At 39.1% G+C, this 21,313-nt stretch overlaps 1 protein-coding gene across 2 annotated transcripts in view; it reads right to left on the reverse strand.

Annotated features, from left to right (window-relative positions):
* LOC133459434 (ATP-binding cassette sub-family G member 4-like) overlaps window positions 1-21,313 on the reverse strand; it is a 40,488-nt gene that overhangs the window by 10,817 nt on the left and 8,358 nt on the right. For both annotated transcript variants that reach the window (XM_061739352.1, XM_061739351.1), the window contains exons 3-9: window positions 6,736-6,853; window positions 4,753-4,885; window positions 4,606-4,656; window positions 1,952-2,097; window positions 1,736-1,859; window positions 1,381-1,495; window positions 1,146-1,285 (exon numbers count right to left, since the gene is read on the reverse strand). In XM_061739352.1, coding sequence (XP_061595336.1) covers window positions 1,146-1,285; window positions 1,381-1,495; window positions 1,736-1,859; window positions 1,952-2,097; window positions 4,606-4,656; window positions 4,753-4,885; window positions 6,736-6,853 — 827 coding nt within the window. The remainder of the gene's footprint in view (window positions 1-1,145; window positions 1,286-1,380; window positions 1,496-1,735; window positions 1,860-1,951; window positions 2,098-4,605; window positions 4,657-4,752; window positions 4,886-6,735; window positions 6,854-21,313) is intronic.

Below are 21,313 nucleotides of genomic sequence, written 5' to 3' on the forward strand. Positions count from 1 at the left end.
TCCCTGCGCCTTCGGGTCGGGAAAAGGTCCCTCACTGTTGTTTGTGCCTACGGGCCGAACAGCAGTGCAGAGTACCCGGCCTTCTTGGAGTCCCTGGGAGGGGTACTTGATAGTGCTCCAACTGGGGACTCCATTGTTCTACTGGGGGACTTCAACGCTCACGTGGGTAATGACAGTGATACCTGGAGAGGCGTGATTGGGAGGAACGGCCTCCCCGATCTGAACCCGAGTGGTGTTTTGTTGTTGGACTTCTGTGCTAGTCACAGTTTGTCCATAACGAACACCATGTTCAAACATAAGGGTGTCCATCGGTGCACGTGGCACCAGGACACCCTAGGCCGGAGGTCAATGATCGACTTTATTGTCGTTTCATCTGACCTTCGGCCGCATGTCTTGGACACTCGGGTGAAGAGAGGGGCTGAGCTGTCAACTGATCACCACCTGGTGGTGAGTTGGATGCGCTGGCGGAGGAGGAGGTTGGACAGACCGGGCAGACCCAAACGGATTGTGAGGGTCTGTTGGGAACGTCTGGCTGAGCCCTCTGTCAGGGACATCTTCAACTCTCACCTCCGGGAGAGCTTCTCTCAGATCCCGGGGGAGGCGGGGGACATTGAGTCCGAGTGGACCATGTTCTCTGCATCCATTGTCGACGCGGCCACTCGAAGTTGTGGTCGCAAGGTCTCCGGTGCCTGTCGTGGCGGCAATCCTAGAACCCGGTGGTGGACACGGGAAGTACAGGATGCCGTCAGACTGAAGAAGGAGTCCTACCGGGCTATGTTGGCCGGTGGGACTCCTGACGCAGTAGATAGGTACCGGCAGGCCAAGCGAGCCGCGGCTCGGGCAGTCCTGGAGGCAAAAACCCAGGTCTGGGAGGAGTTCGGGGAGGCCATGGAGGAAGACTATTGTTAAACATTTACCTTTTTTTGTGCTCTTTTCAATTCAGAAGGAGGGGTTTAATAAGCAATGAGGGGTTTTAATGCAGCTCATAAAACTCAATTTTCCCTCACAAAACAATTGAAAATGGCTTTTTATTTAGAAATTGTTGTAGGTTAGTAATTTTGTGCTCTGTGGGTTGCCTTCCATGTCTTCTGTAAATATAAGCCCCAACAGTGAGCGTGTTGTGTGAAAAGGCTGATATCACTTACACTGTAACACTGAGAGGGACAGGAGGAGTCACTTTTGTCTCTGGAGTTCTTCTTGCCTTCCTCCGAACACAGTCCGCCCTGGACCGCCTCAAACAGCACCGGGTTCAGGTCACCGTACTCTCCTGATGCCACTTCAATGACTGAGAGCACATATAGACTGATAAGACAAACTGATCACAAGAAAAAGCACACAGACACAAACGTTTGCATGCACTGGAGGATTTAATGGACTCACTGAAATCAGCGGGATTGTGATATGTTGGGCAGTGAAGGCCCAGGTTCTTCAGATAAGGGATGAGGTAAGGGACTGTGCCCTTGTATATGCACTGACCCTGACTGAGGATGTACAGCTAGCAGGAAACAAACACAGGTACAGAATGAGAAACACAGTTTCCAACACACTGCCTATTAGAGAGAGACAGAGAGAGGGAAAGAAAAGAGATCAATAACAAGCAAAACAACAGAACTGAATATCGACTGCTGCGCTGCCTCAGCTGGATAAAATGAATCCAGGAAAGCTGCAGCATCCCCATTGGAGCAGCAGCTAATGGAAGCTTCCACACGTCCAGCAGTAAAAGCACTCAACTCACCTTATCAAACATCTCGAAGAGCTTGGCACTGGGCTGATGAATGGTGCAGATGATTGTCCGGCCTCCCTGAGCCAGGGACTTTATGAGAGAAACCACTTGAAAGCACGACGCGCTGTCCAGACCACTACAGTTTAATAGAGAGAGACAGAAAGAACAGGAAAGATAGATGGATCCTCTAATGAGTATGGATTTCAGCTGAACAGACAGGGACTCTACCTGGTGGGCTCATCGAAGAACATGACCGGGGGATTGTTGACCAGCTCCAGCGCGATGGCCAGTCTTTTACACTGACCCCCAGACAGGGAGTTGGTGCGTGTCTGGGCACATTCCTGAAGACCCAGAGCTGTCAGAATCTCATCCACCTGTGACATCAGCAAAGATATGGCATCAAACAAACACACAAATTGCTGTAGATTTACCCATTAAATCTCCCCCCGAAAGCCTCTGGATGTGCAGAGTGTTGGTGCTTCTGTTTTAATTTCATGATGGGTTTTCATGAATCAAAAGTCAAAATGAAGGGGAAGAGTAAATATATTTCATAAATCAATTTTGAAATGATGCTATACTTTTGATTTTGTTGTAATGTTTTTACTGTTACTGTAGTTGTCTCAAAAGGAAAACAGTGCCCTGTTTTACTATGGTAAGTTTTTTTTTTCAATATTTGATATAACTCCCTTACCGGGAGGTATATATAAAAATACACACACACATGTACTTAGAACTTCCTTAGTGGGAGGTATATGTACAAATACACACACACATGTTGTACTATTGTGTTTTCTGAAATGTTTTTTTAAAATATGTGATATCCCTTAGTACTTAGAACTCCCTTAGTGGGAAGTATATACACATATATATACAAATAGGTATATTTATAATATATATATATATATATATATATATTAGGGATGCAACGGTTCTCGGTATAAAACCGAACCGTTCGGTTCGCCCTCCACGGTTCAATACGCCCATGTGTGCCGCGGATTTTCGGTTTTGCCATTCATTTTGCATTAATGCTTTACAATCCGCGTGTTTTTGTGCCTGTCAGCTGCAGAACAGTGCTCCGCGAGTCACTGCTGTAGCTCCGCCCACTCTCCGCTCACACAGAGCAGACACGGAGCGGGGGAGTTGAGAGAAAAAAGTTAGAAGAAGCGCCGGCTTCATTCAAATCTCCGGTGGCAAACCGTGGCATCATTTCGGTTTTGCTGTTGATTACAACGACGATGGAGTGAAAACAGTTAACAGAGCTTTTACTGTCTGTAATCATTGCTTGAGACCGGCTGGTGGAAGATCAGAGTCTCCGCCCGGTCAGTGAAACGTTACACTGACCGGGCGGAGACGGCTCTGATCGGGCCGGTTTATTTACAGGAAGGAAATAAACAGCTTTACAGTCATAAACAAAGGCAGACTCCAACTCTAACGTCTCGGGCAAAACTCCCCCAATAATTAAATTAAAACACCTGAAAAAACCCGAGGTTCAGCCCTCCCTCCCTCTGCCACCACCGGCTCCTTCATGACATCACGTGCATTACTGTGACCGGCAGAGAGACGAGAGAATTCAGGCTGATCTCCCCACTTTGTAACTCTCCCATATCAGGATCAAGCTACAATATTTTGTAATATTGTAATAATTATAATTATAATAATTTACAATATTTTCGCGGAGGGAAACCGTCCTCCGCTCGCGTCGGACGCCCATATATTTGTGATAATGTACCTCGTCGGGCATTATCCCTTACATATTTAGTAGTGTAAAATGTACTTACTGTACTGAGTTGTCAAGATTAAGAGGCTGTTGACTATAAAGAATTATAGTAATTTACATTTTGAAAAGTGATGAGAGAAATAAACAGATAATTTTGGAAAAAAAAGCTCTTCATGCACATAAAGGCTGATTTATGGTTCTGCGTTACACCAACGCAGAGCTACGGCGTAGGTTATGCGGCGGCGCGCACCCCTACGCCGTAGGCTCTGCGTCGATTTAACCCAGAACCATAATTTAGGTTTAACTTAAACCGAAACCGAACCGAAACCGTGGCCTAAAAACCGAAACCGAAACCGAACCGTGGGCTACCTGAACCGTTGCACCCCTAATATATATATATATATATATATATATATATATATATATATATATATATATATATATATATATATATATATATATATATATTTATATATATATATATTTATATACATATACAGGACTGTCTCAGAAAATTAGAATATTGTGATAAAGTTATTTATTTTCTGTAATGCAATTAAAAAAAACAACAATGTCATACATTCTGGATTCATTACAAATCAACTGAAATATTGCAAACCTTTTATTATTTTAATATATCTGATTATGGCTTACAGTTTAAGATTAAGATTCCCAGAATATTCAAATTTTTTGAGATAGGATATTTGAGTTTTCTTAATAAGCCATGATCAGCAATATTAAAATAATAAAAGGCTTGCAATATTTCAGTTGATTTGTAATGAATCCAGAATGTATGACATTTTTGCATTACAGAAAATAAAGGACTTTATCACAATATTTTATCACAATATTTTAATTTTCTGAGACAGTCCGTGAGACAGTCCGTGTATATATACTGTATGTATACATATATATATATATATATATATATATATATATATATATATATATATATATATATAATATATATACACGGACTGTCTCCTATATATATAATTGTTTTGGGGTTATGTAATTGGTAAACCTGCTGAAGTATAAGGTGCGTCATCTTTCTGCTGTCTTATGGCCTGATACAAGCACGGATATTGGACACGGTCATGTAAACATTTCCTGCTCTCAGACTTAGCTGACCTCAGTGATCTAGCATTAACGTATCCACACTTACAAGTTCCGTTTTGACCTGCATGCTCTCGTTCAGTTTCAGATTGGCAGAAACCTGCAAGAAAGACAGAACTCAGCACATATTCAGCCATTATTCTTGGATTCAGTGAGATATTGGGAGAACTTTTCTGGATATTTTCCAGGACTTCACCATCATAGCCTCCCTTGCAGTGAGATGCGGCAGCAGCATGTCATCCTGCATGATGTAGCAGGACATCTTCCTGAAAGTCCTGAGGTCCCTCGGTCGGCCGTTCACCAGGATCTTGCCCTTCATACCGGTTTCCCTGTTTCCACAAAGGCAGCCAGCACATGGGCTCGTTCACGTAAACATGCATAATGTAATACACAGTCTCATGGCAACACTTGGGATAGTTACATGTAATAAATATGCTGTTTAGTGTGAACAGATAGGATTTTTTTGTTTGAATGTGTGTGTGACACTTGAAATGAAAAGAAATGCTCAGAGTAACAAAAGAGCAAAAATACTGTAGCATCATATTTAATAAGAACCAATTACTCTCCAGCTAATCTAGAAGGCTGCAGCCAGAGTTCTGATGACGATTAGCAGGACAGATCATATTTCTCCAATCCTAACCTTTCACTGTCCTTTTACTGACTCCTGTATCTGCAATTGAATTTACAGAACAATTATTCTTCTTACCTATACCTTACGCTCCTTCCCACCTTTAAGAACTTATAGTTCCCTATGATCCCAAAAAGCACTTTTCTCTAAAACTGCAACTGCTATATCTTCAAAATTAGGCTTCAAACGTTCCTTTTTGTTTAAGTTTATAGTAAAGATGAACTCAGGTAGCCTGAACCCTCCATGATGCACTCTGCTCTTTCCTCATTCTATTCTCTTAGCTCTTATGTAGTGTACTTGTGTATACGTCATCATTATTGCAACTAACAATGTTCTCATTTTTGTCTTATAAGTAGATATCCCTGGTATGAATCGCTCTTCGTTTATAAGTTTTTTCTTTCTCCTCATCTCAGACTAGACTGGTCGAGGCAGATGACCGACTGACCTCCCATGGTCCATCGGAGGTTTTTTTTAACCCTGTTAAATAAGTTGTTTTTCTTTCTCTCTGAACTGTTGCCTTGTGCTTGAGACAAAGTGAGGATGCAATGCAAGGTGCAGGGCTTCTTTGCAAGACAGTTTTTTAAATAAATGGCACTATAAATGCGCATGACGTCACAGATGCGACTTCACAGCTGGTTACACCAACTGAGTGTCAGAAAGACTGAGTGTCAGAAAGACTGAGTGTCAGAAAGACTGAGTGGCAGCGTAAACTTTCAGTTTGAGCAACTGGAAAACATCTAAAATGGGAAAGAGCTGTTGTGCGATCGACTGTACTCATAGATTTAGCAAGAAATCGGAGTTATGGTTTTACAGACTGCTGAAAAATAAGCTTAAGAGAGACAAATGGATCGCTGCAATTCACAGAAACAACTGGATTCCCGGCACCGAAACATGGATTTGTATCAGGTAATGTTGGATTTTTGGGTAGCTAACGTTAAACGGTCAAATCATAAAGTTCTGTATCCTCATCACTTTAATTTCTACAACAAATCGTGCCTTGAAGTAGGACCAAGCGTCAAGACTTTTGTAAACCTTCAAGGTTTGCTTCGTGTATTTCCCCGGGGTAGAAATTAAGTACATATAAATATCAGGAAACTGGATTCGTGGCCAAATATTAATGTCCATGGACCACTGGTTCTTGGTAACTGTACCAAATATTAATGTCCATGGACCACTGGTTCTTGGTAACTGTACCAAATATTAATGTCCATGGACCACTGGTTCTTGGGGTAACTGTACGGGTCACTGTCAAGTCCAACTGCCTTTAATTTAAGCCGATAATCGGCTGTTTTCCCGTCTTCTCCACTAGTTGCAGCTGTTTTTGCCTCTCAGTGTGAGTAAGGGAGCATGATCCAGTGGGGAAGTGACGTCAATGCAGACTCTCTATACCAACTTTGAATCTTGGCTCTATTATAATGAATAAGATTAACTCAGTTGCAATGAACAAATACAAATACGTTTTTTGTCTCGTATATCATATGATTTGCCTTGAGCTGAAATGAGGAAAAACCAAAATCTCCTTTTTAGGGATCATGCAATTCAAAACCTCACCTGTATCCTGCCAGGATATTCATCAAAGTGGATTTCCCGGCTCCAGAGGGCCCCATGATGCCGATCAGCTCTCTGCTGCAGAATCGTCCCGACAGACACTTGAGGAGAGCTTTGTAACCTGATAGAGAAAACAAAAGCGCAATCATTTATATTGGTGTAGTTGCTCCAAAATTATTCTCATCAGTTATGATCTTACACTGCACACCAGGGTTTATATTTGAGTCATTTCAAATTGCCTGACCCTCCCAGTTCATCAAAACTTTAATTAAGTTCAATGGAGCTTGGAAACGTTAACTCTCCAGTTCAATTGCTTTCTGCATTATGATCTTGAGTGCATCATTGAGTTTATTATTACTAATGAGTTAGACACTTTCAAATGCAAAGAAGGCCAGTACGCCGCCATCAGCCAGTATGACCTATATATTAATCATGAAGTAATTAGAAGAAAACTTAAATATCTTTCTTTTTTCAACACCTCTATTAAAAACATCAAAGAAAAAAAAAGATAATCCATCATGCAAAAAAAATCATGCACTTAAAATACTTCAAAAGTGATTTTCATGAGCACTTCAATCTTTATTAAAACATTTGTAATTTGTGAGCAGTCCAGAATAGCACATTTTAACCTTGTCTAACTACTGCAAACCACTTTCCTAAGTGCTTTACAATGTCTACTTGCTATGGCCGCCCCATATCCTCTAATACTCTACAGAATCAAAATCTGGTTGCAATAAACAATGAGGAGTGCTGGGGAAAGCGTAAAATTATTTTCTGTAGTAGACAATTGACAACTAAACAGCTATACAACTACATTCCGAAGCACACAACATTATGTGTTGGGTTTTATGGGAAGTGCTGTACGTGTTTCAAGCTAAATCAGTAAGGAATAAACTGAAAAATGTTTAAGTAAGAGTCAAACTTCTAAATCAAAATAAAACTTCTTAGCCTGACAGGTATTTAGAGTTGAGTTTTAGGAATTACAGAGTTACATGAAATGTACGTTTTCAGGAGTAATTTGGAGAAATCAGGAAATCAGAGAAGCCAGTTGTGTTAGTGGTAGAGTACCGGCCCCCTGCTGGTGCTTATCTAGAGTTTCTGTCTGAGTTTTCAGATTTCCTATCTGGTTTATTGATCAGTACAGACCAAGTCATCATAGTGAGTGACTTTAACATTCATATGGATGTTGACAGCAATAATCTTAAAGAGGACCTATTGTGGCATCTAATACCTATTTTAAACAGGCCTTGAATGTCTTAAAATCTTTTGCTTTTGATCGTTTTTGCTAAATAAATTAGAAATTCGAGGAATGTCTTTGGGTGCGTCCCAATACTCCCCCTCGCCCTCCTTTTCTTCCCTAACCCTAACTTTTGCGCGTTCCCGTGAAGGTAGTGGTGTCCCAATTCCTCTTTTCACCTAGGGGGAGGGGGCATAACGAGGGCTAGGGGCTGAGAATAGCCCCTTCAAATCGAGGGATTTCAGATGCTGACTTGGCGAGCGAGGGGGTATGAAGATTTCCCAGAATGCTTTTCGTCGTCATTTGCGGACTGAATCAAAAAAAAAAACATGGAGGACATTTCTGTTTTTTTTGGGAGTAAAATCAATATTTTGAGTTAGTTTCTGCATAAAAATGCATTTTGATTACATTTCTCGGCGCAAACCGATATTTTACTTTCATAATATTCACTCAGTGAATGTACATCATCCCTTTTTTGTCCGTTGTTCGCTAAGATCGCGCCGGAATATGGTTACGTAAGCTACGTAAGCTACGCCGTAGGTTCCGTAAGCTACGCCGTAGGCTGCGTCTATTTAAAGGCTCGCCGACCGAGGAAAACATGCTTTACAGACTCGTCTCGATTTTGAGCAAGCAAGCATTTTTTCATTTTTTTGAGTCAAATGGCGAACTGCAAAGAGCAGGAGGATATTGAACCCACAAATGTAAGTATAATGTCCCATGGAATTAAAAAAATCACAGTGCTTTTGTATGTTTTAACAGTAGGCTACACAGAAATACCACATTGTTTATTGTTTATTTTTAATACCAAAGAGTGAAATTACCGGAGTCAAATTACTTGTTGGACAATGTTAGAACCTGGCCAATAAAGCTGATTCTGATTCTGAGTTAAAGTAAGATAATGCATATGTGGCTGCATGATGAGTCGGGTAGATAACATTGCCGTGTCCTGTTAACTACTCGTTAACTCTCATATTTTCTACAAATTTGTTGTATATTTCACATTACTATAAGGCAGCAACGTTATTTGGGGGGGGTTACGAAGTAATAACGTCGCTTGCTGCCTTGTTATCATAGTTCAAACGTTTTTTTTTTGTTGTTTGTTTTTTTTTTTTTTCGAGGACGTTTGTGCATTGCAGTAATCACATTTCATTCCAGGGACTCCGGATCAGGTCCGACACCTAATAAGCTTTAGGACTACCAACGAGGAGAATTTTACAAAGAAGAAATATGCTGCTAAACCACTGTGGGAGTGAGTGATCTAGCTATCTGCTTGCAGAATATCTGTGATGGGGTCCTTAACCATGGTATAACTACTATTCATCACTGTTTTCTGTTACAGGAAACTCATCAAAGAGCTGGAACTGGAGGGGAAGGTGACCACAGCACAAATTGGCAAAAAATGGGAAAATCTTTAAAAAAAATATAAGGTAAGCAATGGTTATGGTAAGTTATATTATCTGCTGAAGAGATGATGCTTAACAAAAAAAAATCCATGTAAAGTATTTATTAATAGCACAGAGGTATTTTTTATTTATACAGTGATAATGAACCTGGTATGATGTTGTGGGTGTGTATGATAGTCCAGTCATGTGTGTAATCAACATGTGTATCCATCTTTTTTTTATCTCAGAACACTTTGGAAGACGCCAGCACATCGGCCTCAAGCTCTGCCTCACCAGCTGGAAGAGGAAGCTGGAAGCTTCAGGCATCAGGTCCACTTTCCCCCCGATCCCCAAAAAAAAGAAACTCTCTATGCAGGACTTCCTTCAAGCTGAGGCCACCAAAGAAGACAGAAGATGTCAAAAGAATGAAGAACACATGGACAGGTTCCTGAACCTTTTAGAGAAAATGGTGGACCAGACACCTCATCAGCAGTATCAGCACATACACTGCAATTTTTTTTTTTGTACATATTTCTGTGCAAATTTTTTTATATGGAACAGCACCTTTCTTTGTTCTGCGTGCAATGTTTACTTTTTTCTTTTTAAAAATTGTATTTGAATATAGCAAATAAAGCCTTTTTTACTGCAGATTCTCTCACTATCCTTATTTTACTATTGATCTCGTTGTACAGTTTATAATTTGAGACATTACCTTACTTTGAGAAACCCCAGAAGAGAAAACTGTTGTGTAACAAGTTTTATTAGACAATTTAAAAGTATTTCCAAGTGAGTAAAACCACACAAGTACAAAACTATATGAAGAACACATGGACAGGTTCCTGAACCTTTTAGAGAAAATGGTGGACAGGACACCTCATCAGCAGTAGCAGCACATACACTGCAAACTTTTTTTTTTGTAAATATTTCTGTGCACATTTTTTTATATGGAATATAAGTGCCATATTAACAGCGCTACAGCTGAAATTAAAACAGCTTTTGGCTCTCAGCTTCCTGATCAGGGTAGGGATGGAAACGAGGGGTAGGGGGAGAATTGGGACAGGCACCTGGGCCAAGTGCCCTAGATCTCAAGTGCCCTAAAATCTCCCCCTTCTTTTTTAGGGCTTAGGGAAGAAAAGAAGTGCGAGTGGAGAAAAGAAGGGCGAGTGAAGGAGAATTGGGATTGGCCCTTTATCTTCCCATTCTGTAACCTCATTATCTATGCGGGATTTTGAGTGGGCGGGGCTATGATAATGAGGCACTGTGCTGATTGGCTGCCTGAATGACGCGATACACGGCTACGAAAAAATGGTGGAAGCTCCGGCCGGCGGAGTTGTTGTTGTTGTTCCGGCCAGAGTTAGTTGTGGGCGTGGTTTCACGCATCGGAGGCCAACCGATGCAAATTGCATTTTGGTTTCGTAACGAAAGGGAGCAGAATCTGAACGGCTCGTAGATCCACATCACACTGGACGGCTCATCCGGGCGGCTGTACAGACACTGCAGAATTTGGTTGCTTTCCTCCTTCTCTGAGTTGTCAGGCTGAGGGGAGACCACTTTATATATGTTAAAGCAAGAAAAAACTTGTTTTTTTATAATAGGTCACCTTTAAATTACCTTTAATTCTCTTGTAGAATCGATGGGCATCTCACATCTCACGTCTTAATCATACCCTCGATCTTGTCCTCGCCTACCGTGTAGAACCCGATAATCTGTTAGTATCGCCTGTAAAGTCCTTTCTATCTGACCACTATTTGAAGTTAATATTGTCAACGTTAAAGTGCAAGATAGGAGGTAATATTTTAGCAGATGTTTATCCGATAAAGCTATTGTTAAACTCTTATCTTCCTACAGTGGAAAATATTGAAGCAGTTGAGGCCAGTGACCTGGGTTCTACCTCTGCAGATGTTGATTTCCTTGCTAGTAACACTGCTGATTTGCTGCACTCAGCTTTAGATGCAGTTGCTCCTTTGAGGGTTTCCAACCATAGGAGCTTAACCCCCTGGTATAATTCAGATATCCGCATGTTGAAACAAAACGTGCGTAAAATGGAAAGGAAGTTGTACTCTTGTAAGTCTTTAGACTCTTATCGTGCATGGAAAGAGTCTAACAGTATATAAAAAAGCCCTTTGCAAAGCTAGAACAGGTTTTTATTCATTGTTAATAGAGGTTAATAAAGGTAACCCATGTTTTCTGTTCAGCACTGTAGCCAGGCTGACAAAGAGTCACAACTCTGTTGAGCCGTGCATTCCTGCAGCTCTCAGTAGTGAAGACTTTATGAGCTTCTTTAACAGTAAAATCATCAGAATTAGAGAATAAATCAACCACGCCCACCCTGTAGCGGTTGTGGGGGTTTCTTCAGCTTTAATGATTTCCCTAGGCTCTGACTTGACTTTGGACTGTTTCCATATAGACCTCCCTGAAGTGACCTCAGTCTTCAATAGAGCTAAATCAACCACGTGAATTTTAGACCCCATCCCGACTTGACTACTCAAAAATGTTCTTTCTCCTATTGGCACAACAATACTGGGCCAGATCAATGTATCCCTATACAGGATATGTGCCACTGGTTTTTAAAGTTGCAGTAATTAAACCTTTACTTAAAAAAACCTTCTCTTGACCCAGACATTTTAGCTAATCATAGACCAATTTCCAACCCTCCATTTGTATCTAAATATCTGGAAAAGGTAGTTGAAAGCCAGTTATGTGACTATTTGTATAGAAATTATATTTTAAGTTGCATCATAGCACAGAGACAGCACTGGTTTGAGTCACGAATTACCTTCTTATGGCCAGATAAGGGATTAGTGTCCATACTGGTTCTACTGGACCTCAGTGCTGCTTTTCATGGCATCTTACTGCACAGGTTAGAGCATGTTGTTGGGATTAAAGGGACAGCTCTATGTTGGTTTAAATCATATCTATCTGACGGGTTAGGGAGCGGAGTGGCCTAGTGGTTGGAGCTTCGGGCTCATGATCCCAGATTGGAAGTTGGTTCCATAGTAATGGTGCCTGATAGCAGAACGCCCACCCTCCAAACAGAGAGCTCTGCCAGGAATAAGGCACTATCAGGTCTTGCAAATAATGCGGAGCTAAGCCGTTTTGGGCTTTTTACGCAAGTAATAAAATGTTTTATTGGATTCCTACCGGAGACGCTGTGGGCGCTGAAATGCGTGTTAAGTTCCCCTGACCCTGGGTGCGGTTGGCCAAAGGGCCTTTCTGTGTGGAGTTTGCATGTTCTCCCCGTGTTCCCTTGGGTAGCTCATGTGAGCTACCCTCATAAAAACATGCAACAGTCCTACAGTGGGCTATACATTGCCCCCTCTGGCCAGCCGGGGCGCCAGATGGGGTGGGGAGGATCTGGCCGGAGGATCACTCCTCCGGGTAAGGAGGAGACCTGAGCTCAGTGCAGGGCCTCCCAGGGTTGGTAGAGGGGAGCAATGCCCAGGACTGTTACTTAGGTAGGAGCACTGGGTGATGAAATGGGTAAAAAAATCAGGGATAAAATATATATATATATATATATATATATATATATATATATATATATATATATATATATATAAAAGAATCACTGCATATATTGTCATTGCTAAGCTGATGATACACAGCTCTATTTGATAAAAGAGAGGTTACTATTTTTGGTCCCGAACACCTTAGGAAGGGATTAGATGGTGTTGCGATGGCTTCCAGTGCAACTGTGAGAAGCCTTGGTGTTGTTTTGATCAGGATTTGCCGTTTAAACAGCATATTAATCAGGACTGTAAAACAGTGTTTTTTTCATCTCCATAAATTTGCAAAGATTAGGAACATCCTCTCTCAGGGTGATGCTGAAAAACTTCACGCGTTTGTATCTTCTAGACTAGACTACTGTAATGTGTTATTAGCAGGATGTCCAGGTAATTCTGTGAATATCCTCTAGCTGATCCAAAATACAGCAGCGTGAGTGCTGACAAGAATGCACTGAGCAGTGCCCATCACTCCTCCTTCTCTTTCTTTTCTCAGTTATTAATTATAAGTATCTCATAACCATCATTGTTCTCCATTGTTCTTGTAGTTTGTTGTGCTGGTCACCCCCTGGTATCACTTTTATTGGTTTATGAGGTTCTATGAAAACAGCAGTACAACCAGATACCTCTTCCCACCTTGCATTAGGGTTTCAGTATGCCACCTCCCATACATGAATAAAACAGCAGAACGATGGTGCCCCTCCTTTCTCACAAAGTGATTACATCAGACAACCTCCACCCAAACGGAGGAGCCGCCTGCTGTCAGTGAAGCTGTCGGTCATGTGGCGCATGCTGATGATCTAACCCAAAACTGTAGGCCATACACAACAAGCACCGTATCTGTGTGAGACTGCAAGCCCATCCTTTTGTGTCATGAGATCCAGAGTGTATGAAGCTCATCTCAGAGTCCACTGCTGCCACCACAGTGACTCAACATCATGTGAGATTCCAGGTCAGCCTTGTTCAATAGGTAATCCCAAAGTAACCGTTAAGATTCTTATGAGGGGTGGAAATCACATCTAAAATTGAAGCCTTAATGGCAAACAAGATTTTTTTTTTTTTTTTACTTTGTCTGCATATATACAGGTATTAATGGTTAATACCAAGTTGGCATATATTAATTTTTAATATATAATATATATCATATATATTTATATATATATATATATATATATATATATATATATATATATATATATATATATATATATATACAGTATATATATATATATATATATATATATATATATATATATATATATATATATATATATACATATATATATGATATATATTATATAAAAAATGAATAAGGGGAGGGGGGGACAAACAAGATATTAAAGGAAGCTTTTTTCGCTGAAAAACCTTTCTAAAGCTTTAAATTTCATTGTCAAGAAGAATCTAGATTTAGATTTTGTCCTTTTTTATTTGTCAAAGTGGCTTACATTTTATAACCCTCCTCGGACTTTCAGGTCTTCTGGTGGAATTTCTTTTAACCATTCCAAGAGTTAAAAACAAAACCATGCAGTTAAGCCTCCCTTTTCTATTACTATCTATCTACCAGAGAACCCGAGAACAGCTGGAAGTCTGGACGATTTTAAAAGGCAACTCAAGACTGGTCTTTCTAATTTAGTTTTTAATTAAGTTTTCACTTAGATTTTAAATTTATGATTTAATGAGTGTTATTGGGATTTGCGTTATTTATATATATCTATGTGTGTAAACATGTATACAGTACATATACATACATATACATAATAAATATATAATATATATATATATATATAGTCATGAACCGGGCCGCACGGCCATGACAAAGAGGGAGACGCAACACAAGGAAAGCCAATCAAAAATGTTTTTTATTAAATAATACCAAATAAACCTAAAAGAAGAACCTTAATTAAGTATGGCGTGTGTAGTCAGTAGATCAGTGGTGTAAGTGATGCATGCGGGAAAACATCTGGGTGTATGTGTGTAAGGTGTAAAACTAAAGCAAACCACAAACAAAATGCTGCCTCAGGGATGAGAGAGAGGGGAGAAGTGAGCAGCCAGAGCTTTTTAAAGGCCCATTGAGCACAGGTGCTGCCACTTCTCTGATGACCCTCAGCCCCTCCCACTGCTACCTGCAAGGGAGAAGACCAGCCACAAGGCAGGAATGCAAAGAGGGTCGTCACAATATATATATATATATATATATATATATATATATATATATATATATATATATATATATATATATATATATATATATATATATATATATATATATATATAATGTTCTTACTTTATTTATTCATTTATTTTTATACATATATTAAATATTAATTGATGTACTTAAACTTTTGGTAATTCTTCAGTGTCTAAAAAAGACTGAAGATCAGTGTTTCCTCAAGTTTTCATATTAGTTGCATTAGTTGCACAGCATCCCAGAAGTGTGGTTTTTGCTCTGCCAATCTCACATTTGTTTGGACGCTTGTCCGGTGGCATCCAGAGGCACTTTTTCTGTCGGTACCCGGAAATCCAAGTCAAATACAGAGGAAGTGGACTAATTCTTTCTATTGAAGAGGAAAAGAATCAGGATAGCTGGCCAAGTTATAATATGTGTCCTTTAACACATTGGTGTCACTTTGTTAGCGCTTTTGAGACAGATTTTGTGAAGTGATGTGCTCCTTTATCTACAGACAACTGAGTTTAGTAATTAAAAAAACAACAACATTATATTAAAGATTATGACATCACAAAATGAATGAATTCCTCTGTGGCTTAATAGATAAAGAGCCTATAGATAAAACGGTTCAACATGAGTCTTGTGAAAAGCAGTGAAGGAGACTGGATGTGACACTGGAGCAGTGAAGCGGACAAAGAAACTCCGGACAAAACTGCTCAGCAGTAAGCCACTCAATGATATTTCATGCATGTATTTTTTTTGCAAAATTCCTGTTGCTATTCTCAGTTTTATCATTTAATTGGCACACTCTGGGATCAACACTTTGAGAAGTCCTGCCTTAAGGAGGATGCACTGCCTGTTGAGTTGTAGAGTAGCCTGAAGGGGAATTAGCCAACAATAAACCAGCAGCTGCATACAAACTACCATAATACCTGAAAAGATAAATTAATTAATAACAGCTTTTTTTCATGTCTTTTTCTCTTCTTGGTCTGAAAAGGGTTTCTTGAGGAAAACCTTTTGGCATACACTGCAAGAGAGTTGCTGCTTTGTTGTATTATTTCACAATTCGTGATGTATAGCTCAAAGGAGACATTAAAATAAAGAAGGAACTTTTCTTTCCGATCAAAAGGCTGCTCCCCACAAACCACACTATGACTTGAACTTCAATAGTTCCGTTGAAAATCTCGGAAGACTACTGCTACACTTAGCTAGCTACATAACTCTGCTAAACTGGTTGAGATTAGTATATTTTTATCTAGTTATTATCAAACAGTAGGGGCCGCTAGTGTACTATTTTTCAAGCTTTTGAAAAGAACTTATTTGTTTTAGGGCCAATCCCAATACACCCCCTACTTTCTACCACTAGCCCTCCCTCACTACCACTACCCCTAAAAAAGAAGCCACAGATTTTAGGGCACTTGAAATCTTCCCAGGGGCCTGTCCCAATACTCCCACTACTCCTACTTTCAGCACCACCCCTAAATCAGGAAGCTGAGAGCCAAAAGCTGTTTTAATTTCAGCTGTAGCGCTGTTAATATGCCACTTTATTAAGCTTTAATAATAATTTAATAATTAAAGTTTAATATTTCTTCAGGCGTAAAAGTAACCGTTAAGATCCCCAACCTGGGCTCAGTTTATCCAAATAACTCCTGTTAAGAAATTTGATCTGATGTTTTCCGGGATGAGAAGACCGCGGTGCAGCAGCAGCCGGAGTACAGACGTGATCGTCAGGTCAACCGGCGCCGTCATCGGGGAGAAACTGCAGCTCTGTGGAGAATTACCTCTGGCTGAAATAAATCATTTAGGAAGATAAATGTTGGTTTAATAGATGAAATCTAACAGTTGTAGCTACGCCTGTTAAGAAATTTGCTCCGATAATTTCGTGATTTCTGCCTGCCGGCTCCGGAGCTGATTTATGGTTCTGCGTTAAATCGACGCAGAGCCTACGGCGTAGGGTACGGCGTAGGGTACGGCATAGGGTATGGCGTACGGTGCACGTCGCCGCGTAACCTACGGCGTAGGCTCTGCGTTGGTGTAACGCAGAACCATAAATCAGCCTTTATTCTGGCGAGGTTTGAAAAAGACTTCGCAACAATGGTGATTATATACATTCACTGAGTGAATATTATGAAAGTAAAATATATATTTCTCGCTAGAAATGTAATCAAAATGCATTTTTATGCAGAAACTAACTCAAAATATTGATTTTATTCACAAAAAAATAAGAAATGTCCGCCGTGTTTTTTTTTTTTGATTCAGTCCACAAATGACGACGAAAAGCATTCTGGGAAATTTTTCTGGCCCTAGTTCAGCTAGTGTGCATCTGAAATCCCTCGATCCGTAGGGACAGATTCATAGCCACTACACTAGTTTTCTTCACTACCCCTAGGTGAAAAGAGGAATTGGGACACCACTACCCTCACGGGAACGCGCAAAATTTAGGGGTAGGGATGAAAAGTAGGGGTAGTGTGAGTATTGGGACAGGGCCTCAGAATGCCTAGAAGATAGTAATCCAAGATCGTCAAAACCATTCTTCACACAGCAAACACAGGAGCTAAGGCTGTAACATCTGTTTTACCCGTGTGTCAACACTGCACTACCTAGACTCTGCTTCATATGCCATTTACGTGGTTCATGAATATTTATAGCCACTTTTCCAGAAAACAACAAAAACAATGGTTATTGCTTCCGTCAGTCAATAAAATCTACGTGACTGTGTGCCATGGTAATGATGATGATCATGATAATGTGTTTTAAACCAATGTTAAGGAGGCATAGAGCATGTGAATTGTAAACTAAGATTTTATCTTGCTTTAAAACAAACATTTCCTGCTCTTCCTCCCTCCTCCCTGACTCTTTCCCTTTTCAAGGCTCGGCCAGAATTTCTCCAGCTATCCGTGGGGAGGAGAATACAGTCAACATTAAAGCAGGTCACAGAAGCTTCATCCTCACCACAATAAATAACTGGCTTCACCACGCAAATCCTTCTTCAACCAATGCAGATGTTCAAACTGGACCCAGCCTTCATGAGTCCTTTTACAATAAAAGACGTAACTCTAGGTTTATTGCATTTACAATATCCTGCTCTCTTCAGGCTTGTCGCAGAGCTTTTAAGACATGACTCATAAGCGTTTCAGTGGCTCAAAGATTAAACCACATTAAAATACCCGTGACGTCACGGGCTCAAGGCTTATGGTTCATGTTGCATGCTATCCTCTCTCCTTTCTACCAGCTCTTTTATTGCATATTTTTTGGAAGAATACAGTGAAATTATGTGTTTTTCAAGGCAGAACTAATCACTGGCTATTAAATCACACAGCAGAAGAGCAGGATTAACCTTTGTGTGATTACAACATAATATACAGCTTGGATCAGACGGTCAGTTTTGGGTTGGTAGCCCAGGCCTCAAAATGACAGTGAGCCAGTAGGTGATTTGAAGGACAAGTGACATCTCTTCTGTTAGCAAAATAGTGAAAAGTAATTCCCCTTGCTCACCTGTACCCCAATTCCTTGTTGGCAGAGAGAGTAAACCTGATTCATTGATCTTTTATCGAACTGGCCTTTGTTTTTGGAATCAGCTTTGTACAGGGAGATTCTTATTGAACCCTTTTCTCAGTCAGTCAGTCAGTCAGTCAGTCAGTCAGTCAGTCAGTCAGTCAGTCAGTCAGTCAGTCAGTCAGTCAGTCAGTCAGTCAGTCAGTCTATATACTGTATATCCATGAATAGACGTGCAATCTTCATGATTGGGATTGAAACAGATATAGAAAATCAATGTTTCATAGATATACACAGGTAACTTAAATACATAAATACAACCTCATATGAATAACGGCACATGACATTTCAACACTGTATTAGTGCATATACAGGACTGTCTCAGAAAATTAGAATATTGTGATAAAGTCATTTATTTTCTGTAATGCAAAAATGTCATACATTCTGGATTCATTACAAATTAACTGAAATATTGCAAGCCTTTTATTATTTTAATAATGCTGATCATGGCTTACAGCTTAAGAAAACTCAAATATCTTATCTCAAAAAATTAGAATATTCTGGGAATCTTAATCTTAAACTGTAAGCCATGATCAGCAATATTAAAATAATAAAAGGCTTGCAATATTTCAGTTGATTTGTAATGAATCCAGAATGTATGACATTTTGGTTTTTTTAATTGCATTACAGAAAATAAAGAACTTTATCACAATATTCTAATTTTCTGAGACAGTCCTGTACACTACCAGTAAAAATGTTGAATTTTAACAAATGTTTGGCTTGTAGTGTATATATAATAATGCACTCCATAATGCACTCTCCACTTTTTTTTCATGTGTCCAAATGACATGATCTCAGAAATCTTCACTGTGCAACTGCATATCAAAGCTAAGCTGACATATTCCTTCCACAGAGAAGAGGTTTTCTCTTGGGTACACCTCCAAACATGCTCCATACTTGTGCAGTCTTAGTAGTGCTATGAAATGTAATATTTAAAATATTAACCAAGGGATATGTAATATTCAACAATCTTTATATAAAGTAAACATATAAAAGTTCAGGATTGTCTTTGAATGCAGGCATTGTGATGTAGAATTGTCAAATTGGTTTGATTCACCGCACGAATCAGCACATATTACTTTTGTAATACTGTATTTGACCCGGTCTTTGTACGTTTTGACCGTATAGAAACGTAATTCTCGTCAGTTGTGTGAAATAAGACCTGGAAACAGGCATTGTGGCATAGAATTGTCAAATTGGTTTAATTCACCGTACGAATTGTTACAGATTACTTTTGTAATACTGTATTTGACCCGGTCTTTGTACATTTTGACTGTGTAGAAACATAATTCTTGCCATTGTAAGAATGAGATGTACCTGCTGTACTCTACTGCCCTTACTTTGTAAAAACTTGTGCTTTTTATTATTTTACCTGTTTTCTTATCATTTTATTTCATTTTATTTGTTATTTACTGTTTAATTGTGTCTTGCCGCTTTTATTGTTGATGTAAAGCACTTTGAATTACCTTTTGTTAAATTGTGCTATAGGAATAAACTTTCCTTGCCTTAAGTGGATATCATTTTCTTTGTAGGTAACTTGTGCAGAGGCCACAGCAGTAAATGTGAAGGGAAGCAGAAAAGGATAAAGTGCAGCTGGGTTGAAATGAATAGAGCACAGAACAATATACTTGTAGGCTCCTCTGCACACGTGAGGAGGAGAAGGAGCTCCCAGGTCAAAAAGTAGAAATCAGTGGATGATTTTGATGGCATGGCTAATGAAAACAAACATGTGCAGCTTTGCATAAACAAAAGCCAATTCATTGATTTGAGTATTGATTGATTTGGTCATATTCCTTGTTGATACACTCCATACACTCAGGTTTCACAGTGTAACAGCAGACACTCCTCTGTCAGGCTTTCCCCGGTGCACATCAATATTACACAAGACCAAAAATAGGCATCACCCCACCTGCTATGTGCTGGTTTTCATAGAATAACATGTGCAGAATTCTATTCAAAACACAGGTGCAAATAAACATGTAGATATGTACATTTACTAATATATGTAGATATATAGATGTATATTATGGATATAGATATGTTATATGTAGATATGTACTGTATATGGATATATTGAGTTGTATTATACGTACAGTATTTGTGTATCTATATCTCTATTAATGTATACTGATTTATAGTTATATCTAGATATGTCGATATATAGATTTATAGTAATTTTTATGTATATAATTGGAGGTAAATATATCAACCAGTGTATATATAGCATATCTACTCTTATATAGTTATTCAAGTATATTGTTATATCATTGCTGTCTATTGTTCTCTATTATATTGTAGTATTATAGTAAAATAATGATAATGTAATACTATGCATTATAATTACTTCTATTAGTACATACATACATAGTAGCACAACTATAAATGCTGGGCGTTTGTTTTGTTTTCTTTTGTTTGCCATGATTTGTTTGATTTTGACTATATTTATATATACATATAATTGAGTATTATATCACTGTATAGAACAGTTATTAAAGTAGGTATGAGTATTTTATAAGTAAGCTTATTGAAACTCGTCTTATTACATGTAAGAATGTATGTAGATTCAGGGGTAGGACTGGATAAGTGTTTACTTCAATCCTACTCCATTTCAAGCATGTTCAAGTGCTGTACATATATAAATAATATATGTGTATGTGTATATATATATATATATATATATATATATATATATATATATATATATATATATATATATATATATATATATATATATATA

Source organism: Cololabis saira, chromosome 14 (assembly GCF_033807715.1).
Source record: "Cololabis saira isolate AMF1-May2022 chromosome 14, fColSai1.1, whole genome shotgun sequence".
Taxonomy (NCBI): Eukaryota; Metazoa; Chordata; class Actinopteri; order Beloniformes; family Belonidae; genus Cololabis; species Cololabis saira.